Raw genomic sequence first — 17610 nt, 5'->3', positions numbered from 1 at the left:
TGCAATGAAGATGTTAAAAGCTGTCACTAGAAACTAATGCTGCATTGTGTGTGTGACAGTCAGTTTAAAAGACTCAGATAATCTACTACAAATAGGAATACAAATTTATCGACATCGGTATGGGTCACTAAATTACATTCACTCTATTTTTCTTGAAAGGCTAAGAAAAAATTCAGTCCAAGTATGCTATAAACTCCAGCTCTTGACAAGATCATTGCACAAAGGAGACACAAAGCTAACTAACTAAATTATAATTGAGAGAAATGAAAGTAAAAGTCAATACAAAAATTAAAAGTAATAAAAGAAAAAAAAAACACAGTCTTCTGTTACAGCTGCACGATTTCAAATAAATTCTTCTCCCAAAAAGCCAGGTTCTAGTGGACAGGGTACTAGATTGGGATTCAGGAAACCTAGGTTCAATTCTCAGCTGTGTAACTAACCTGTTGTGTGACCTTGAGCAAGTCACCTTACCTCTCTGTGCATTTGTTTCTCTTTACATTTTCAGTCTTACTATTTAGGGCTTGTCTATACATCGCATGGGGTCAATCTAAGACACGCAACTTCAGCTTGGTGAATAGTGTAGCTGAAGTCGACATACTTAGATCTACTTACTGCGGTAAGTCGACAGCTGACGCTCTCCTGTCTACTCCTCGCTTGCACTCCTCATTCTCGTGGAGTTCCGGAGTCGACGGGAGAGCGCTCGGCTGTCGATCAACCCCTGCTGGATCGATCGCTGCCTGCTGATCCAGCGGGTAGTGTAGACAAGCCCTCTGATTGTAAAGCCTATAGAGCAGAGATACCAAAATACCCTAGGCACTTTACAATAAAACAAATACAGATTAGCTGTTTATTTTAAATTGAAATGTACAATAATTAAATTAAAACCCTTTTATTGAATTCTTATCCTCCTTTCTCTGCCTGGTAGACATTCCTCGACGTTCTGTCATTGCTCCTTTCCTCTTCTCCACCTGCACTTCCACTAAGGTTTCCACCTTCACTTTTATGTGGATTACTTGCAAATTTTACCTCTCATTATCTGTCTTCTTGCTCTTCTTAGTTGAGCTTGCTCTGCTGCAGAGGTGGGAAAACTATGGCCCACGGGCCACATCCAGCCTGCAGGATCACCCTGCCCAGCCCCTGAGCTTGTTGCCGGGGAGGCCAGCCCCCAGTCCCTCCCTTGCTGTTTCCGCCCCCCCCGCCGCAACCATGTTGCCACGCTGCCAGTGCTCTGGTCCACTCTAGCTCCAGCTGCGCAGTGGGGCTTCGAGCTCTTGCTCCTCTGAACAATATGGTAAGGGGGCGGGGGCAGTCAGGGAGCGGTTGGATGGGGTGGAGGTTCTGGGAGGGCAGTCAGGGGATGGGGAACAGGGAGGGTTGGGAGTGGAGTCCCGGGGGGGCCTGTCAGAGGGTGGGGGTGTGGACAGAGGCTGGGGGGGGCAGTCAGGGAACAGGGAGCGGGGGGGTTAATAAGGGGGTAGGATCCTGGGAGGCAGTTAGAGGCGGGGGTCCAAGGAGGGGGTGGTCAGGGGACAAGGAGCAGAGGGAGTTGGATGGTTTGGGGGTTCTGAAGGGAGCAGTCAGGGGGTGGGAAGCAGGAGGGGCGGATGGGGGCAGGGGCCAGGCTGTTTGGAGAGGTACAACCTTCCCTACCTGGCCCTCCGTACAGTTTCAAAACCCCGATGTGGCCCTCGGGCCAAAAAGTTTGCACCCTCCTGCTCTGCTGTCTAAAATTTGCTGTCTCCAAAACTGAACTTGTCTTTCCTCTTAATCTGATTGCTGAAAAAGCTACAAAAGCCACGTCTGAAGGTTCCTACTTCAGTTGTTTTTTCATCACCAGTTATGGGGAAAATAACACATAACTCAACTGATTTTGATAAAGCTTTACCACCTCCCCCAGAAAGAACGTCTCCTTTGGGGTGTCTCCAAGAAGACTTTGTTTTATCAAATTAAAAGCTATTGAAAAAAGAGGAATAGAAACAGAAGCTTAATTAATGCAGGAGTTATCAGCACCTTCTGTACTTTTTAATACAGTATCAAATAATATACATTGTGACGGGGCAAGGCCAGATGGCTATGGAAGTGTAGTCCTTTTGGGATCTGGGAAGTGGATGGGCGAAGCCCGTCCACTGCTAAAGGATCCCCCCCAGCCTAGAAGGGGGATCCACAGCATCTAGATTCCAATTAATTTTGGGGGACAACTAATGAAACAACAGGGACAGGAGTGTGGTCAAAGGGTCAAACGAAGGACCCCAGACAGCGCCCACTGCTTCTCAAAGGCGTCAAGGGAGACAGAGGACGCCGCCCAGAGGAACTCTGCCCAGATACATGAACTGACCGAGGATAGAAAATAGGTCCCACAGTCACAGGAGACTCCATCGGCCAACCTCCTCACTCTGGTTTTATTGATGGCCATTTTAGCTAGGGCCAGGAGAAGGCTGACCAGGAGATCCCGTGACTTTGTGGGGCCACGGACAGGGAGTACATAGATAAGAAGATGAGGGGAAAAGTGCAACCAAAAGCGTAATAAAATATTGGGGATGAGCCGGAATAGGGGCTGCAGACTGGCACACTCCACGTATATATGTGCCAGGGTTTCCTTCACGCCGCAAAAGGGGCAGGTGTCTGGGATTGAAGTGAACTGCGCCAAGTACACGCCCATGCTAACGGCTCCGTGAAGGAGCCGCCAACTGACATCCCCGGTGGGCCTTCGGACTAAGGTGGAATATAGACTGGCCCACCAGGGCTCCTCACCCTCCAAAGGTGGCAGGAGATCCCACCATTTTGTATCGGGGCAGGACACGAGGGTGAGGGCGTGAAGGGTGTGGAACACGAGCGTGTATAGATGTTTTCTTGGTGCAGTTTGAAAGCAGACCGGCTGCATCTTGTGCAGCCGGCTTCCAGTGAAGAGGTGAGGGGGTCGGTTGGGTCCACGGGGCAGGGGTCCAATTAAAAGGTCCGGCGGGCCTGGGGTAGTGGGTGGGTGGGGCGTGCCCTTGTGCAGGACCCGGTTGAGATAAACCTGAGCAGCGGGCGGCAAAGGGGCATTCACCTCCTGAAGTATGCGCCGGGGAGTACAAGGTCTGGAGAGACCCATGCGCTGAGCGAGCGTCAGGTGATCCAGCCAGTCTCCTCGGTCATAGTCCAAGAGGTCTCTGACTCTTGTGACATCCGCCAGGACCAACCTCTGGCGCACCGAGCGGGACTCCGCCACTTGCACACAGAGCTCGGGGTTGTGTAGCAGGGGCTCCGCGAGGAGATCTGCTCCCTCGGTGGCCGCCACGGACCTGTCGTTGAAAAGAGTTTCCAGGTCCGGAGGAGGTCTTGGTAGAAGACCGGCACCCCAGAGAGGTATCGCAGAAGACCTCTCAGATGGAGATAAAGGAGCTGCCGGTCGTATCGGAGCCCTCGGAAGTGGCACAGGAAGGCGTGCGCCAGTATGCTCCATGCCGGACTACCTGCACCATAAAGGAGGCTTTGCAGGGCCTGGAGGCGGAAGACATGGACCTGAGTAAGCAGACACTTCAGGCCCTGCCCTCCTTCCTCTAGAGGTAGATGGAGAACCCCTGCAGGGACCCAGTGCAGTCCTGACCAAAAGAACTCCAGAATCCATGTCCGGAGGTTGGCCAGGAAACCCGGGGCCGGGACCAGGGTGTTGAGCCGGTACCAGAGTATGGACAGGACTAGTTGATTAAGCACCAGCGCTCTCCCTCACAGGGAGAGACACCGGAGTAGTCCTGTCCATTACTGGAGCCGCTCTGTCACCCCGCCCTCTAAATTCAGCCAGTTCTCCGGCAGAGAGGGATGCGTGGCAGAAAGGTAAATGCCGAGATAGAGCAGTGGACCCGTGCTCCACCAGATGGCCTGAAGAGTGGGTGGGAGGGAGCTCGCCTGCCACCAGTCCCCTACCACCAAGCCAGAGCTCTTGACCCAGTTGACCCGCGCGGAGGAGGCTGCCGAATAGATGGCCTGGCAAGCCTCTACCCGCGCCAAGTCGCCCGGGTCCTGGAGCACGTCATCAGCGTACGCCGACAGGACCAGCCGCAGCTCCGGCTCCTGCAGCACCAACCCTGTCAACCTCCTTCGGAGGAGACAGAGGAAGGGCTCGATCGCCAGAGCATACAGCTGGCCCGAGAAGGGGTACCCTTGCCGTACTCCTCGCCCGAAGCTGACCGGTTCGGTCAGGGTCCAGTTGAGCCTGACCAGACACTCTGAGAGGCGTACAACGCCCGGAGAAAACCCACCAACTGCGGTCCGAAGCCAAACGCTTGCAGAGTGCTCAGAAGATACCCGTGATCCACCCTGTCGAACGCCTTCTCCTGATCTAAGGACAGGAGAACGAACGACGTACTATCCCTACACCTGAGTTCCAAAAGGTCCCGAACCAGATACAGGTTGTCAAAGATGGTGCGGCCCAGGACGGTGTAGGTCTGGTCCGGGTGGACCACGTCCGCCAGCACAGACCCTAGCCAGAGCGAGATTGCTTTTGCCACGACTTTGTAGTCCGTGCTGAGGAGTGAGACGGGACGCCAATTCCATGAATCGCGGAAGTCTCCCCTTCTTCGGCAATAAGGCGAGCACGGCTCGCCTGCAGGAAAGAGGGTGGACCCCACTCTGCAAAGACTCAGCCCAGACGGTGACTAGGTTCTGGGCCGAGAAAGTCCCAGAACACGCGGTACAACTCCACGGTCAGCCAGTCCATGCCCGGACATTTATTGGTGGGCATGCGACGGAGGGCTTCCGAGAACTCGGCCAGAGTGAGAGGCAGCTCTAGCCGGTCTCGGTCGCCCGCGTTGACTGTCGGGAGCTCCTCCAAGAGTACTCTGCAAGCATTAGGATCAGTTAGATCTGTGGAGAAAAGGCTTGCGTAGAAGGCTCTCGCCCTCCCGCACATCTCCACCGGATCTGTGAGGGGGGTGCCATCTTCTGCAAGAAGGGAGATGACATGTTTGTCATCTGCCCCCCTCTTTTTCTCCAGGGCGTAGAAGAAGCGGGAGCCGCAATCCATCTCCCGAAGGAGACGGATGCGGGATCGAACAAAGGCACCCTGGGCCCTATGATCCTCGAGAGTCCGGAACTCCTCCCGCTTCTCCCGGCACGTTCCGCAGAGGGGTGGATCCTCGGGGCTGGCGGCCAGACGCCTCTCCAGCTCTAAGACCTCCCGTTCCAACTGCTCTATCGCCGCATCCCTCCATCGGCTGGCGCCCCGGGTCTAGTCACGGCAGAAGAGCCGGGCACGCAACTTCCCTAAGTCCCACCACCGCTGCGCCAAGGGAAAGGCACGCCGCTGCCCTCGCCAGGCCAGCCAGAACTCCCGGAAGGACGCCACGAAGCCCGCATCCTCCAGCAAGCTGTTGTTAAAATGCCAATAGGCCGGCCCCGGCCTCTCCGCGCAGAGGGAGGCTGTCACGGTGGCTATATGATGGTCAGAAAATGGGGCCAGCCGGATGCTGGAGGAGTGGGCTCGTGAAAGATGAAAGCGTGATAAATAAATGCGGTCCAACTGGGAGTGGCGCAACCGACGGGCCTCCACCTGGACAAAGGTGAACGTGGAAGTGTCATCCGGGTGGTGGTCGCGCCAGACGTCCACCAGAGAGTGGTGTTTGACTATCTCCTGGAGGACGGCAACGGCGGCCGGGCTCTGCTCGGTCCCCGAGCGGTCCAGCTCCTCAAGGGTGATGTTAAAGTCTCCTCCCAGGACCAGGCACTCATGAAGATCCAAGGTGCCGAGGAAGGCGGACGCCTGCTGATAGAATTGCAGCCGCTCCGGGCTCGCTGCTGGGGCATAGATGTTGACGAGGTTGACTACGAGCCCCTCCATGCGGACCCGGAGGTGCAGCAGGCGACCCGGCACAGCCTCGGTGACCCCCAGCACCTCGGGCCATAGGTCAGGGGAGAACAGGGTCGCCACTCCAGCCGTACGAACTGTGAGGTGGCTAAAGTAGACCCTGTCCCCCCAGTCCAGCCGCCAGCTGTCTTCGGCGGTCGGATCCGTATGGGTCTCCTGCAGGAACACCACAGAGTACCTCCCCTCCCGAAGGAAGGAGAGCACCTGGGACCTGCGGAGATCCATCGTACAGCCACGGGTGTTCAATGTTGCGATGGTAAAGGGTGCCATGAGGAGGGCTGGGGGGGATCCTCGCCAGTAGGGACGCTTGCGGCTCCCGGCGGGCCGCGCAGCAGTCCGTGACCCACCCTGTAGGTGAGTAAGGAGTCACAGAAGTGGCAGACCCGCTGGTAGGCCGCGGCGCCCTGCCTCCCAGTCCTTTTACTCTCCCCCATGAGGGCCCTTGCGGCCCGGAGGATTTGATTAAAAAGTCCCCCCATCGCTGGAAGGCAAGCTGGACTTTGTTGCAGGAGCCACGGACGTCTTCTAGAAACTCCCGCAACTCCTCTCACAGCGCATGGGGGGCTGGGGTTATGGTCTGGTTACTCCCCGACGGGGCCTTTGGTACAGCCCTGTGGCCCACCGAGACGGGCAGACGGTGCGGACCCCCGACGGGGCTCTTGATGGGTTGACCTGAATGCTGGGGCGATAGGGGGCGGCGGAGGGAGGATAGCAGCCCCTGTTGGGTCGGGACGGGTAAACACAAAGGCCACTCCCTGGGAGTCATCTGTTGGAAAGGAGAAGGAGACAGTCCAGGGGTGGCAATAATATCTCGGGAGGTGGGCGGAATAAGGGCAGGGGCAGGGGTAGAGGTGAGGGTCGGGAGAGGGCTCTCACTGATGCTGGGCGCAAGCTCTCTGGTGGATTTGGCAGCCACAGCATCAGGAGGTGGACTTTTTCTCTAGGGTCCTCTCCCGGGAAGGAGGTCGAATGCTCCTAACCAGCTAGGCATGCCCCTGGTGGCTCAGGTTCCAGCCGCGTTCCTCAACTAGCTCGGCGGCTCTCAGCGGGGTGCCCTCTGCAGCCGGGTTGATGGAGGAGTCCAGGGGCTCCTCGGAGGTGGGAGCAGAAGCAACGGTTAGGGGGAGGGAACATGGGAAAAGGGGGGCTGGAGTGAAGTCGCCCAGATCGAGGCCCGCTGGCATAGGATTGTCCTCCCCCTGGGTAACCGGAGTCAGACCCAGGGCCTCGATCTCCTCATATATAGACGGGAAATTGTTTTCCGCTACCCCGGGATTCTCCGTGCCGGCACCTGACGCGACGGTTACTCGGGGCACACTGGGGTTTCAGATGGTGCCTCGGGGGTCTTGGAGAGGAGGGACTCCCGCGGAGGGGAGATACTGCCTTCCAGTGCTGCCACGTCTTCCCCAGCCGGCTCTGGTGGATGGAACACACCCGTGGGTAGAGCGGAAGGCTCGGCATCGGTGCCCCCCTTCCTGGTCTTCCGGGGGGCCTCGGCGTCAGATGTAGAAGCGGAGCTCGAGCCTTCCGCTTGCCCCGCTTCCCCTGGACTAGGGCCCAGCCCTCCATGGCATCATCTGGGGGCTGGCTAGCAGGGGTTGTGTCAGGGGGCAGAGGCGATGGTTCAGGGACTCGAGGGGGTAACGGTGCGGCAGCACAAGGGAGGGAAGATTCCCCTTGGGGCGGGCCCTCTCCCATGCCCGGCAGTGTCCCTGCCGCACCCTCCTCCACAGGCCTCGCCAGATTGCAAGCAGCGGGGGCGGGGCTCTCCTGCTCGTCTGGGCATAGTTGGGGAGGTGCCCCTTGGGCCTGAGCGGGAGCAATGGTGGAATGGAAAGGAGGAGGGGTGGTTTCGGGCGCCGGGCAGCCAGGGGTTTCGGCGATGACGGGGCCGGTGCCCTGCCGGGGCTCGGGGATCCCGGATGCCCCTCCTTACCGGGCTAAGGGGCAGTCCCTCCGGACGTGCCCCATCGCCCGGCAGAGGTAGCACCGGGCCTCCCCCGTGCAATAATGCACCCGGTAATGGGCCCCCTGGCAGGGGACTAGGAAGGACCCCTCCAGCACCTCTCCGTCACGTGCCGCCGGCGGCAGTTGAAACTGCACTTGCCGGCGGAACGAGAGGACGTGACGGAGGGCGGGGTCTTTGCAGCCCAACGGGACAGGGCTGATGATAGAGATGGGCTTCCCCAAGGTAGAAAGGGCGGGTAACAGGGCGGCATTGGGGAGAAAGGGAGGGACGGAGGTCAGGACCAGGCGGACGCCCAGGTCCTCTAGCGGCTCTAAGGGGACGAACACGCCCCCAACTGCTAAGCCCTTCTCCACCGCCTCCTGGGCGGCGGCCTCCGATGCTAATAAGACGATGACCTTGCCATATATTTTGGAGGCCGCCACAATGGCCATGGGCCCCACCACCCTCGCCAACGCCCGCACATACGTCTCCACGTGGGGCGAGGCAGGCACCAGGAGGCAACGGACGCCGTGCTTCCTGGTCATGGTGGGAAAGGGGCCCCAGCCGCTATAGATGGTAGCGGAGGAGGTGGGCTGGAGAAATGATGTAGCGGTAGGCCGGGGGGCTGTCGCCATCTGGGCATATGCTCTGGGGGCCAGGAGAGGGACACCTGCAGAGCTGGTGGAGGGAACAGCGGGGAGGGGCGCCCCGGCTGGAGATGGGGCCGGGGCATTGGGGGCAGTCCCTGCCATGGAGGGCCTGGTCTTTTTAGCAGGGCCCTTCCCCGCCTTCTTCTTCCCCTGGCCCTTCCCGCCGGCTGGGGGGACTCCCCCCAAATCTGAGGGGGTGAGAGACGTGGCAGCAGTGGTCACCCTGGTGCCCGTCGCTGCTGGTGCCCCAGCGGGGGCGGTGGCAGATGGTTCGGCAGCGGAGGTAGAAGCTTGGGGGGGTGACGGAGGGGTAGGCGGGGGAGCGGGAGCTCGGGCTGCTGGAGGGGTCCCACCCGTCTCATCCCCCGCCATCATGAGCAAGGAGGAAAGGGGGGACACCAAAAGGAGAAGGAGAGAGGGGAAGCAGGTCGACCACTCCTCCCCGCTAGGCTGCAGGCAGGGGAGGAGGGCGCCAAAAGGGGTGGGCTGGACAGGGGGCAATCAGGGGTTGGGGTCAGTCACCGACACAAGGTGGAATTCTGGCTCCTCTTGGTGCACTAGGGGAGGGGGGGATACAACATTGGGGGTGCAGTGAAGAGGGTTGTAACTGAAATGGGGAATTGCACACGCGCATGGGAAGGGGGCATGGGCACACAGAGCGAGGGGCTAAGCGGTCTGGAGTTAGGGCAGGGAAACCAAGGGGCAAGCTGCAGAGGCTGGGGCAGGGCAAACAAACAAAGGCTGCAGAGGGAAATGGGCGGGACAAGCAAACAAACTGAAGCTAGTAAGGGGGACTGGGGCAAAAGAGGAGGCAAAGCAAGTGGCAAATGGGACAGGTAGTAAAGGGCAAAGCTGGGGGGTAGGCACTCCGGGGGGGGGGGGGGGACGACATGTGCCCATGTGCACTTGCACAAGTCTTTTTTAGCTGGCTGCTGCTTCTGGCCCAAAGGGTGGAAATAGGGCGTGGTAAGCCAAACAAGCAGCTGAGTCCAGAGGCAGGAGCTGAGGCAGATGGTATACAGCCAGTGGGGGTGGTGCAGGGGGCAGCGGTGGTGGCAGTAGTGGTGGGGGTTGGGAGGACACATAGATGGATTGGGGGGCAGCTCCACACCACACCCCGTGTCCCTGGAAACACAGTCAAGACCCCCACCAAAAGAGCACAGTTTGAAAATTACTCAGTCTTAGGGCCCCCTCCACGGTGGTCTGCAAAGTCTCTAGGTGCTGCCCCACTGGCAGATGATCCTCTTCTTCTCCTCCTCGGGCTTCAGCAGCTCCAGGCAGCGGCCTCTGCAGCAGCAGCAGCTCCAGGAACTCCAGGTGGTAGTCCAGGCAGGCAGAAAGGATCCCTCTCAGGTGGTGGTGATGGGTGGTGGTGTCCACAACAGCAGTGGCTGGGGTCCCTCACTCCTCCTCTCTGAGGAGTGGGCTAGCAGCCCCCCTCCCCCCGGGGCTGCAGTTGCAGCAGTAGCAGCACCCGAGAGTGGGGAGGTCCAGCAACCAGGTAGCAGAGAATGGGGGGTGGCTGACCGAGCCATGGGAGCAGCTGGAGCAGGAGCGAGAGCTTAGGGCCTAGCAGCAGGAGTAGCGACTTCCCGCCTTCCTCCAAGCTAGAAGGCTATGGAAGAGTCGTGGGGGAGAGAGAGAGAGAGAGATTCGCTCCAGGCTAAAGAAATCCCTGGTACCAGGTTAAGGGAAATGGAAGCTGCTCCAGGTCAATTAAGACACCTGGGGCCAATTAAGAACTTTCCAGAAGGCAGGGAGAAGGCTAAGTTGATTGGGACACCTGAAGCCAATCAGGGGCTGGCTGAAACTAGTTAAAAGCCTCCCAGTCAGTCAGGTGGGTGTGCATGTCAGGAGCTGTGGGAAGAGGTTGCGCGGTTGGAGAGGCTGAGTAGTACACGCCATATCAGGTACAAGGAAGGAGGCCCTGAGGTAAGGGTGAAATGGAGGTTGAGGAAGTGAGGGCTGCTGTCGGGCAAGTAGCCCAGGGAATTGTACATGTCAGGTTTCTAAAAGGTCAGCTACCATAGCTGATACTATTAGGGTCCTGGGTTGGAGCCCGGAGTAGAGGATGGGCCTGGGTTCCCCCCCCACCTTTGCCCCCTGTTTAATCACTGAGACTGGGAGACAACAGAGACTGTGCAAGGAAGGATAACTTCTCCTCACCTCCCTCACTGGCTTATGATGAAAATGGCTCAGTAGACTGTGACCCTTGTCTCTAGAGAAAGGAGGGTTACGTAGAGGGTCACTATGAGCCTCTGAGGCTAGTGAAATCCGCCAGGAAATGCGGGACCCACAGAGGCAAGGACAGAGCTTTGTCACAACACATACAGGAAGATATTTTAAGCTTTTTGGAAGGCTTCATGATGAAAGGAACACTAAATGTAAGGTTACTGACTTATGGTGAAACTACATGGAGCTAAGTAAATATTCCAAACAAAGAAAACTGCTTTAGTGATATAAAAACATTAGTTTAGTGGTAGAGCAAGCAATATCAGCATTCCTCCCTATTGATCTTAAAACAAAGATACAGAAATCCAAAATTTGATCATAATTTCTAACGTCAAATATTCGTAGTCAGATACTGTAGCATAATATATTATATGATTCATGTTTGTTATTCTATCAAACATACAACATTTAAACTTACTCATGTTCAAAGTGGGAAAACCTATTTTTGAAACTTGATATCAAGGAATCTCTAATTTTGATGCAAAAGGACTCAATCATTTTCATGAGTATATTTTTGGCTTCAAGGCAGAGGATGGACTGGATGCAGCTTGAGGACTGAAGAGCTAGCAAATGAAACTAATGAATTAGTTTATAAGAACTGGAAATTGTTGAGCTCTTCATCTTAATTAAAGTTCAACTACTTCATGAAAGCCTTTCCAGATTTGCTGTAGGTATTTCTAGATGAAAAAAGGTTTTACTATTCACTGGGAATTTCAGAATTGGATTCAAACGTAACTCCAGTTGATGCTCTAATAGGATATTAGTTTTCTGAAGTCATCCTTGACCTGCTCAATTTAGAACTTGAATTGCTTTTGAGTAGATAATGTTTGCTTCCCCAGTGACAAACATGAACAATTGAAACAAATGGATAATTCAGACTGCTTTATATACATCCCTCATAATTGCTGTTAATTGCTGTAACATGCACCATTATGAGAACATTTTTATTTCATATTTTTAGACATCTTTGACCAGACATATTAAGGGAGAATATTTCATTTTTGCAAATTTCTCCCTCTTTATATAGGAAAAAATTAATTTGAGGGTTGCAAACATTTTTCATTCTTATCCCACATTTTCAACCACTTGAAACCCAATCAGCAATGCATAAACCAAATACACAGAAATTACATTATGATGCTGTTGGATCTGACCTATAAACCTCCTTGAAAGTAGTTCTATTGCTACACTTTGTACTCATCAAGAAAAATCAAATACTCCAAGACTGAAAATGTCTCCCTCCCTACATGGGGCCAAAAGCAGGGGCCTTGATATTAGTCTTTTGTGACAAAGAATCAGAGAAAAGACCTTAATGTCATTCATCTAATCATGCCCTTGCCATTAAAGAACTATTCCCTGCTTTTTTTAGTGCGTTGTCCAACCTAGTGTTAAGCGTTCACCATGATATGGCTTCTACTCCTTCCCCAAAAGACATGTCTACATTGAATACATCTCCTTGTTAAAGATTTCCCTGACAGTCAGTCTAATTTTTCCTTGTCCTAATGTCATTCAATTGCCCATATTAGCCCATTGCTCCTAGTGAGTCATTTATCTCCATCCTTCATCTTTATATCCCTAAACACTTAGGCTAATGTTCCCATTTTAGTCATTGCTAAGGCAAACTATATACATTTAGCATTTTTAATCTTGCCATATAAATGTATCCATCCTGTCCCTAATCATTTTCGTTGTTTTTCTCTGAACTCCCTCCAATCTGCCAGGCTCATCCTGGTTCTAAGGTGCTGTGAAATAAATGCAGAAGATGAAATTAAATGCAAAGGGATTCATCAGCCAATTTCTGAGATCTGGATTTGGTTTCCCCTTTCTAAAAATTGACACTACTAACATCTGAACTTTGCACTTCCTGACTTAATCTAGCATGCTGTGATGTTTGGTCAAATACAGAATAATGACCCTGGATTTTAGTTTAGTAAAGGAGAGTAATTTTCATAGTATTTTAAAATTCATTCACCAGAGATTTAAGATTTGAATAGAACTGTACTCAGTTCTCACTTACACCTGTATAACCCTAATGCAGTTAGTAGGCTACCATGAAAAAGGCCGTATCAACCTGGGATACCCAGTTACAGTATGATCATACGCCAAGCTTAATCCAGCACCCCTTTTGTATGTTTAGATGATGCTAAATTGTTAAAGGAACCAAGGTAGAGCCATGTTCTTTCCCCATGTACACAGGCAAAGCCAGTCCATGTTGAAACACCGTCACTGCACGATTGTCTTGCAAAGTGACTTTCCTAACATAGTTGCAACTGTAGCACAGGCAGTGTCTAGTAAAGAAGAATACATCTTGTCAATGTGTGGCCATTTAAATAGATTTTTGAAAATACCTTTCAATGCATAATTAAAAGGAACGCTGCCAGCTTGAAAGTCTTCTTACTGTGCCACTAACACCTATGTTAGTAAAACTAAAAAGGGGGTTTTAAAACACCTCACTTATCACTAATTGGGTTGGGTGTGCATTTTTTGTAGTTCACTCAGCTTGCCAATGAAAGTAAGCATCCCAGGCAGCCTGTTTCAATTTTTGGTTGTCATATGCAGGCATAATATAGTGTTGGGTTCAAATACTGCAAGGGAATGTTTACAGCCCAACAAGATATTTTTCATTGCATTTAAAAAAAAAATGTTATAAGCCTTAGGGTTCTATAAAAATCAAAAATCTATTAAAACCCAGACATTTTGGGTGACTTCAAATGTTTCAAACAATGTGGAGATCCATCAAGTTTACTCATATCAAAAACTCTGCTACTAACTTTTAGTCTTTCCAGACAAACTTCTGACAATTTTCAGTAAACCAGGAAGGGGAAACACCACTCTTACCTTCCATCTGCATAATCTGCATCCGCACCTCCCCACCAGACATCCGAATCATCTTCCTCAGCGTCAGCTGAATCAACATTGTCACTTTCATCTGCTAATGGACAGCAAACAAACTCCACACCACGGAACTTGTCAATTCCACAGGGCAGCAGCATACCGTAATCATGCAGATTCATACTCTTTTCACTACAGGACTACAAAAATAAAGAGAACAGTGACAACATTGTTACACAGTGAGCTGGCCAAGGAAAAGTTGGCATAGATGTTAAGAAAATAATCAAAGTCTGTGTACAGCCTCAGAAAATTAGAGTTAGCTTGTTAATTGACCTCTCAACTATTGTGACTGATAAATTCATTCAGTGTGGGAATATGGGCACCCAACCCACAGTCTAGTTATTTTAGGCAACAAGCTTTTCCTTCTCCTCAATTCTTCTCCTTGCCAAAAGATTTCATCCCCTCACATACACCTGACAAATTCTACATCCTCTTACCTAGAACTCCTTTGAGGGCTTGCTTTTGCTGTGCACAAATAATCACGGGAGACAGAGTGGTAGTTTGCCCTGCCTATGTAACAGTGCTATTGAAGAGGAGATCAACACCTAAAACACTTGATACATTGAGGTTTGATTCCTCGTACAGTATGGTACCTTCTAGCCATATTCGAAAACTGTTAATTATGCAGCTTAATATTGCCATGTACCATGTGGGACAAAAGTTTATGGGAAGTGAGTTAGATGTTCTTATTTTCCAAGCACAGAGTAGTGACATTACAGATGTAGTTCTCCAACGGAAGAGCAATGTTAAGTCAACTTGATAACACAGCAGCTTTTAATGAAAGAATGTAACTATAGGTATGTGCTACAAGGGAAGCTAAAAGCTGGGGAGAAGAAGCTGGTGATGGGAATGCAACAATTTAAAAAGGTAAAAAGAGTTTCTTTATATGCTAGCAGTACCATCCTCATGATTCCCCCTTTGAATTACTTGACACAACCATAAGAAGACAACACAGGACCAGAGTCTGATGCCTTAAGCCTCCCCACTAGGGAGAAACAATGCACAAACACTGGAATTTGCATAAAAAAAATCAGAAGAGTGTTCAAATGTGAGAATATGGTATAAAACAACAATATGAAAATTCAAACGTCAACTCTACATGACACATCAAGTTACAAAATAATACTGCTTATGAAACAAAATAAACTTAACAGAACTTTTCCTGTTTTTCTCCTCATTAAAAGCACCAATTCACCACCCATCAATAAATATTTACAAATACAATGTGTCCTCACCATTTGCTCTATAACACTGTTGTAATTAGATGCATTCCCAAGAAAGTGATACAAATTGAAAGAAAGATGACTAGAAATTTCAAGATAAATTATACACTGTACCTCTTTAGCAACAGTGTGCCAGTGCAGGTGAGTTTCACATATATCCATCCTTTCCTGGTGGAGGAACTTGCACTTATCTGGCACCAGAAGGGCATCACTCACGAACTCACCAACTGGAAGAAAACAATATGAAGTTTTTATTTCACTCATGATTTCAGTCTCCGAATTTTTGTTTTTAAAACTTAACAGTGAATAAGTCAACCTCCAACTAATAGAGGCTAGCAAGAAAGTTTCCCTGACAGACAGATTACTCGATAATTTCCCACTATAAGGATTTTTTAACTTTCTAATGAAGAATGTGGTACCAGCCCCTTTCAGAGAGTCGGGATACTCTCTGGTCTAACCCAGTGTGGCAATTCCTATGTTCCTAATACAACATCTCCAGGACCGAAGACTTCAATGGCCTTTACCATTAAGTTAGTGTTTGCTTGCTATCTGACAAACATTAAAACATGAATCTGAAAAATATTTGAACATGTTTACATTCTTTACACCCAGAACAAATTTGACACCAAATCACCATTCCAAATCATTCTAAAGTATTTTAGTAAATGACAGGATTACCAGGGCATTGTTATTGTGTAGCTTTTAAAAAAAAATTAGTATTTTAGTCCCTTTTCAGCTTAAGCCAGTTTCACCAGCAGGTGAAGGTTAATGGTACTCTGAAACATCATCATAAGACACTGAGATCATCCGATTGTCAGCTCTGTATATCAAGTTAATGTGTGATCACTACCTCTCTCTTGAGCACTATACTTTAATTAGTCAGGAGGGATCTACCTGCTGTACAATTAAAAAGTGTTGAAAAACACACCCGGGAATAAATGTCTACAGTGCTGGTGTTTACAATTATGGGGGAAATATGATGATCAACATGATATATTGCACTGCAATCATTGTAATTCTGTAGCAATTCTGGCATTGCAGGTTGTTGTGTTTTTTTTTTAAATTACAAAGGTGGAGATACTGGACAAAATAACAAGCAGGAATCTGTCAGAGAACTGACGTACTCTATTGTATGGATGTGTCTGGACAGTAGGAAGAAGTAGTTACCTACCTTGGTATCTGGAGATTCTTTGAGGTGCGTCACCCCATCTGCATTCCAATGTGGGTACACCTGCACACCATGTGCCTAGAGCTGGAGAATTTTGAAAGCAGTGTCTGTTGGTCTGTACATGCACCCTCGGCCTCTTGTGCCTCTGACTAAGGTGATAAAGGGTGAGGCAGTGCACTTGCCTCTCCAGTTCCTTCCTTACTGAGAATCCAAAAGTTAAACTGAAGCAGAGGGGAAGGAGTGCAGGAAGTGGAATACAGATAGAGACCGAATATCTCAAAGAACTTCCAAGTATAAAGGTGATTAATTTCTTCTTTCAGTGCTGGTCCCTATATGTATTTCACTATAGGTGACTGACAAGCAATAACCAAGTAGGAGAAGGGGTGCAAGGATGAAGATGACAGAGCCAAACGAAGGACAACCATTCCAAAGGATGCCTCAGCAGAGGAGAGCTGAACTAAATCTTAATGCCTCGCAAACATGTGGACGGAACTCCATGCAAGCTGCTTTGCTGATATCAAGTAGAGATACTTCTTGAAGCAATGCAATAGATGTTGCTTGAGCACTTGTGGAATGGGCCCTTACCCCATGAGATGGGGGAGGAAGATCAGACAGCTGATATCATCAAGTTAGTGTTTGCTGATAGCAGAGCAAAATACAGCCTGAGATCCACTTAGAGATTCTTTGGGAGGATATAGCTTGACTCCAAACTCTTTCTGCTATGGCAACGAATAGTCTAGGAAACCTTTTTGATTGGTTTTGTGGTCAACAGCAAAATGTCCGTTGGTACATTCTGGCTCTCTAGAAGGTAGTCTGCTGATAGAATGAGGTGATTACTGGTTCCACAGATTGCTTCTGCACACTGTGAGATGCATCTCCTTCCTCCCTGTTTGTTGATGTAAAAGATGGTTATGATATTGTCTGACATCATGAGGGCACTGCAATCCTGAATAAAAGGAGAAAGGCTTTGCAAACCCTTTGAACTGCTTGCAATTCCAAAATACTGGACAGTATTCTGGACTCTTGAAATGTCCAGGTGCCCTGCACTGTATTGTTGCCCATGTGAGTTTCCCTGTCCAACAGGGAAGTGATTGTAACAGCTGTCCTATCCGATGGGGTAGCAAGGAAGGGAATCCCCACGCATACATGGTGAAGATTCTTCTACCACATCAGAGATGATAGTACTTTGGCAAAATAGCTACCATGGTGCTCATGGACTGCTGGTTTGGTGAATATACTCTTTGAAGCCATGCTTGCAGGCAACCGAGATGGAGCTTGACGCATGGTGTGATGTAAGTGCATGGAACCATATGAGCCAGGAAAAAGACAAATCTTGAGAAGTGCTCATGGGTTTCTTATGATTTACTCTATGAGATCGTTCAGTGCCTGGAATCTATTCATTGGCAGGTAAGGCCTTGCTGTGATTGAATTTAAGGATGCCCTGATGAAGGCTAAATCTGCGTCGGGGTGGAGATGGAGTTTATGCTCCCCCTCAAGTAGGAGATGAGTTGCATCATTTCCAAAGTCCAACTGCGGCCTCATCGCCTTTTCCATTGGATGCTTTCTGAGGTAAAGTTTCCATCCCTCTTAGGAACGATTGGCATATTCTACACTTTGCTGCGATGTGAGCTTCTCCAAGGCAGTACAAGCAG

At 50.7% G+C, this 17610-nt stretch overlaps 1 protein-coding gene across 5 annotated transcripts in view; it reads right to left on the bottom strand.

Moving 5' to 3' along the window:
- Window positions 1-17610, bottom strand: part of LOC119850223 (amyloid beta precursor protein) — a 296641-nt gene that overhangs the window by 131555 nt on the left and 147476 nt on the right. For all 5 annotated transcript variants that reach the window (XM_038388150.2, XM_038388151.2, XM_038388153.2 and 2 more), the window contains exons 4-5: window positions 14905-15017; window positions 13514-13707 (exon numbers count right to left, since the gene is read on the bottom strand). In XM_038388150.2, the coding sequence (XP_038244078.1) occupies window positions 13514-13707; window positions 14905-15017 (307 nt within the window). The remainder of the gene's footprint in view (window positions 1-13513; window positions 13708-14904; window positions 15018-17610) is intronic.

The sequence above is a fragment of the Dermochelys coriacea genome, chromosome 1 (assembly GCF_009764565.3).
Source record: "Dermochelys coriacea isolate rDerCor1 chromosome 1, rDerCor1.pri.v4, whole genome shotgun sequence".
Taxonomy (NCBI): domain Eukaryota; kingdom Metazoa; phylum Chordata; order Testudines; family Dermochelyidae; genus Dermochelys; species Dermochelys coriacea.
This window is presented reverse-complemented; position numbering and strand designations above follow the sequence as displayed.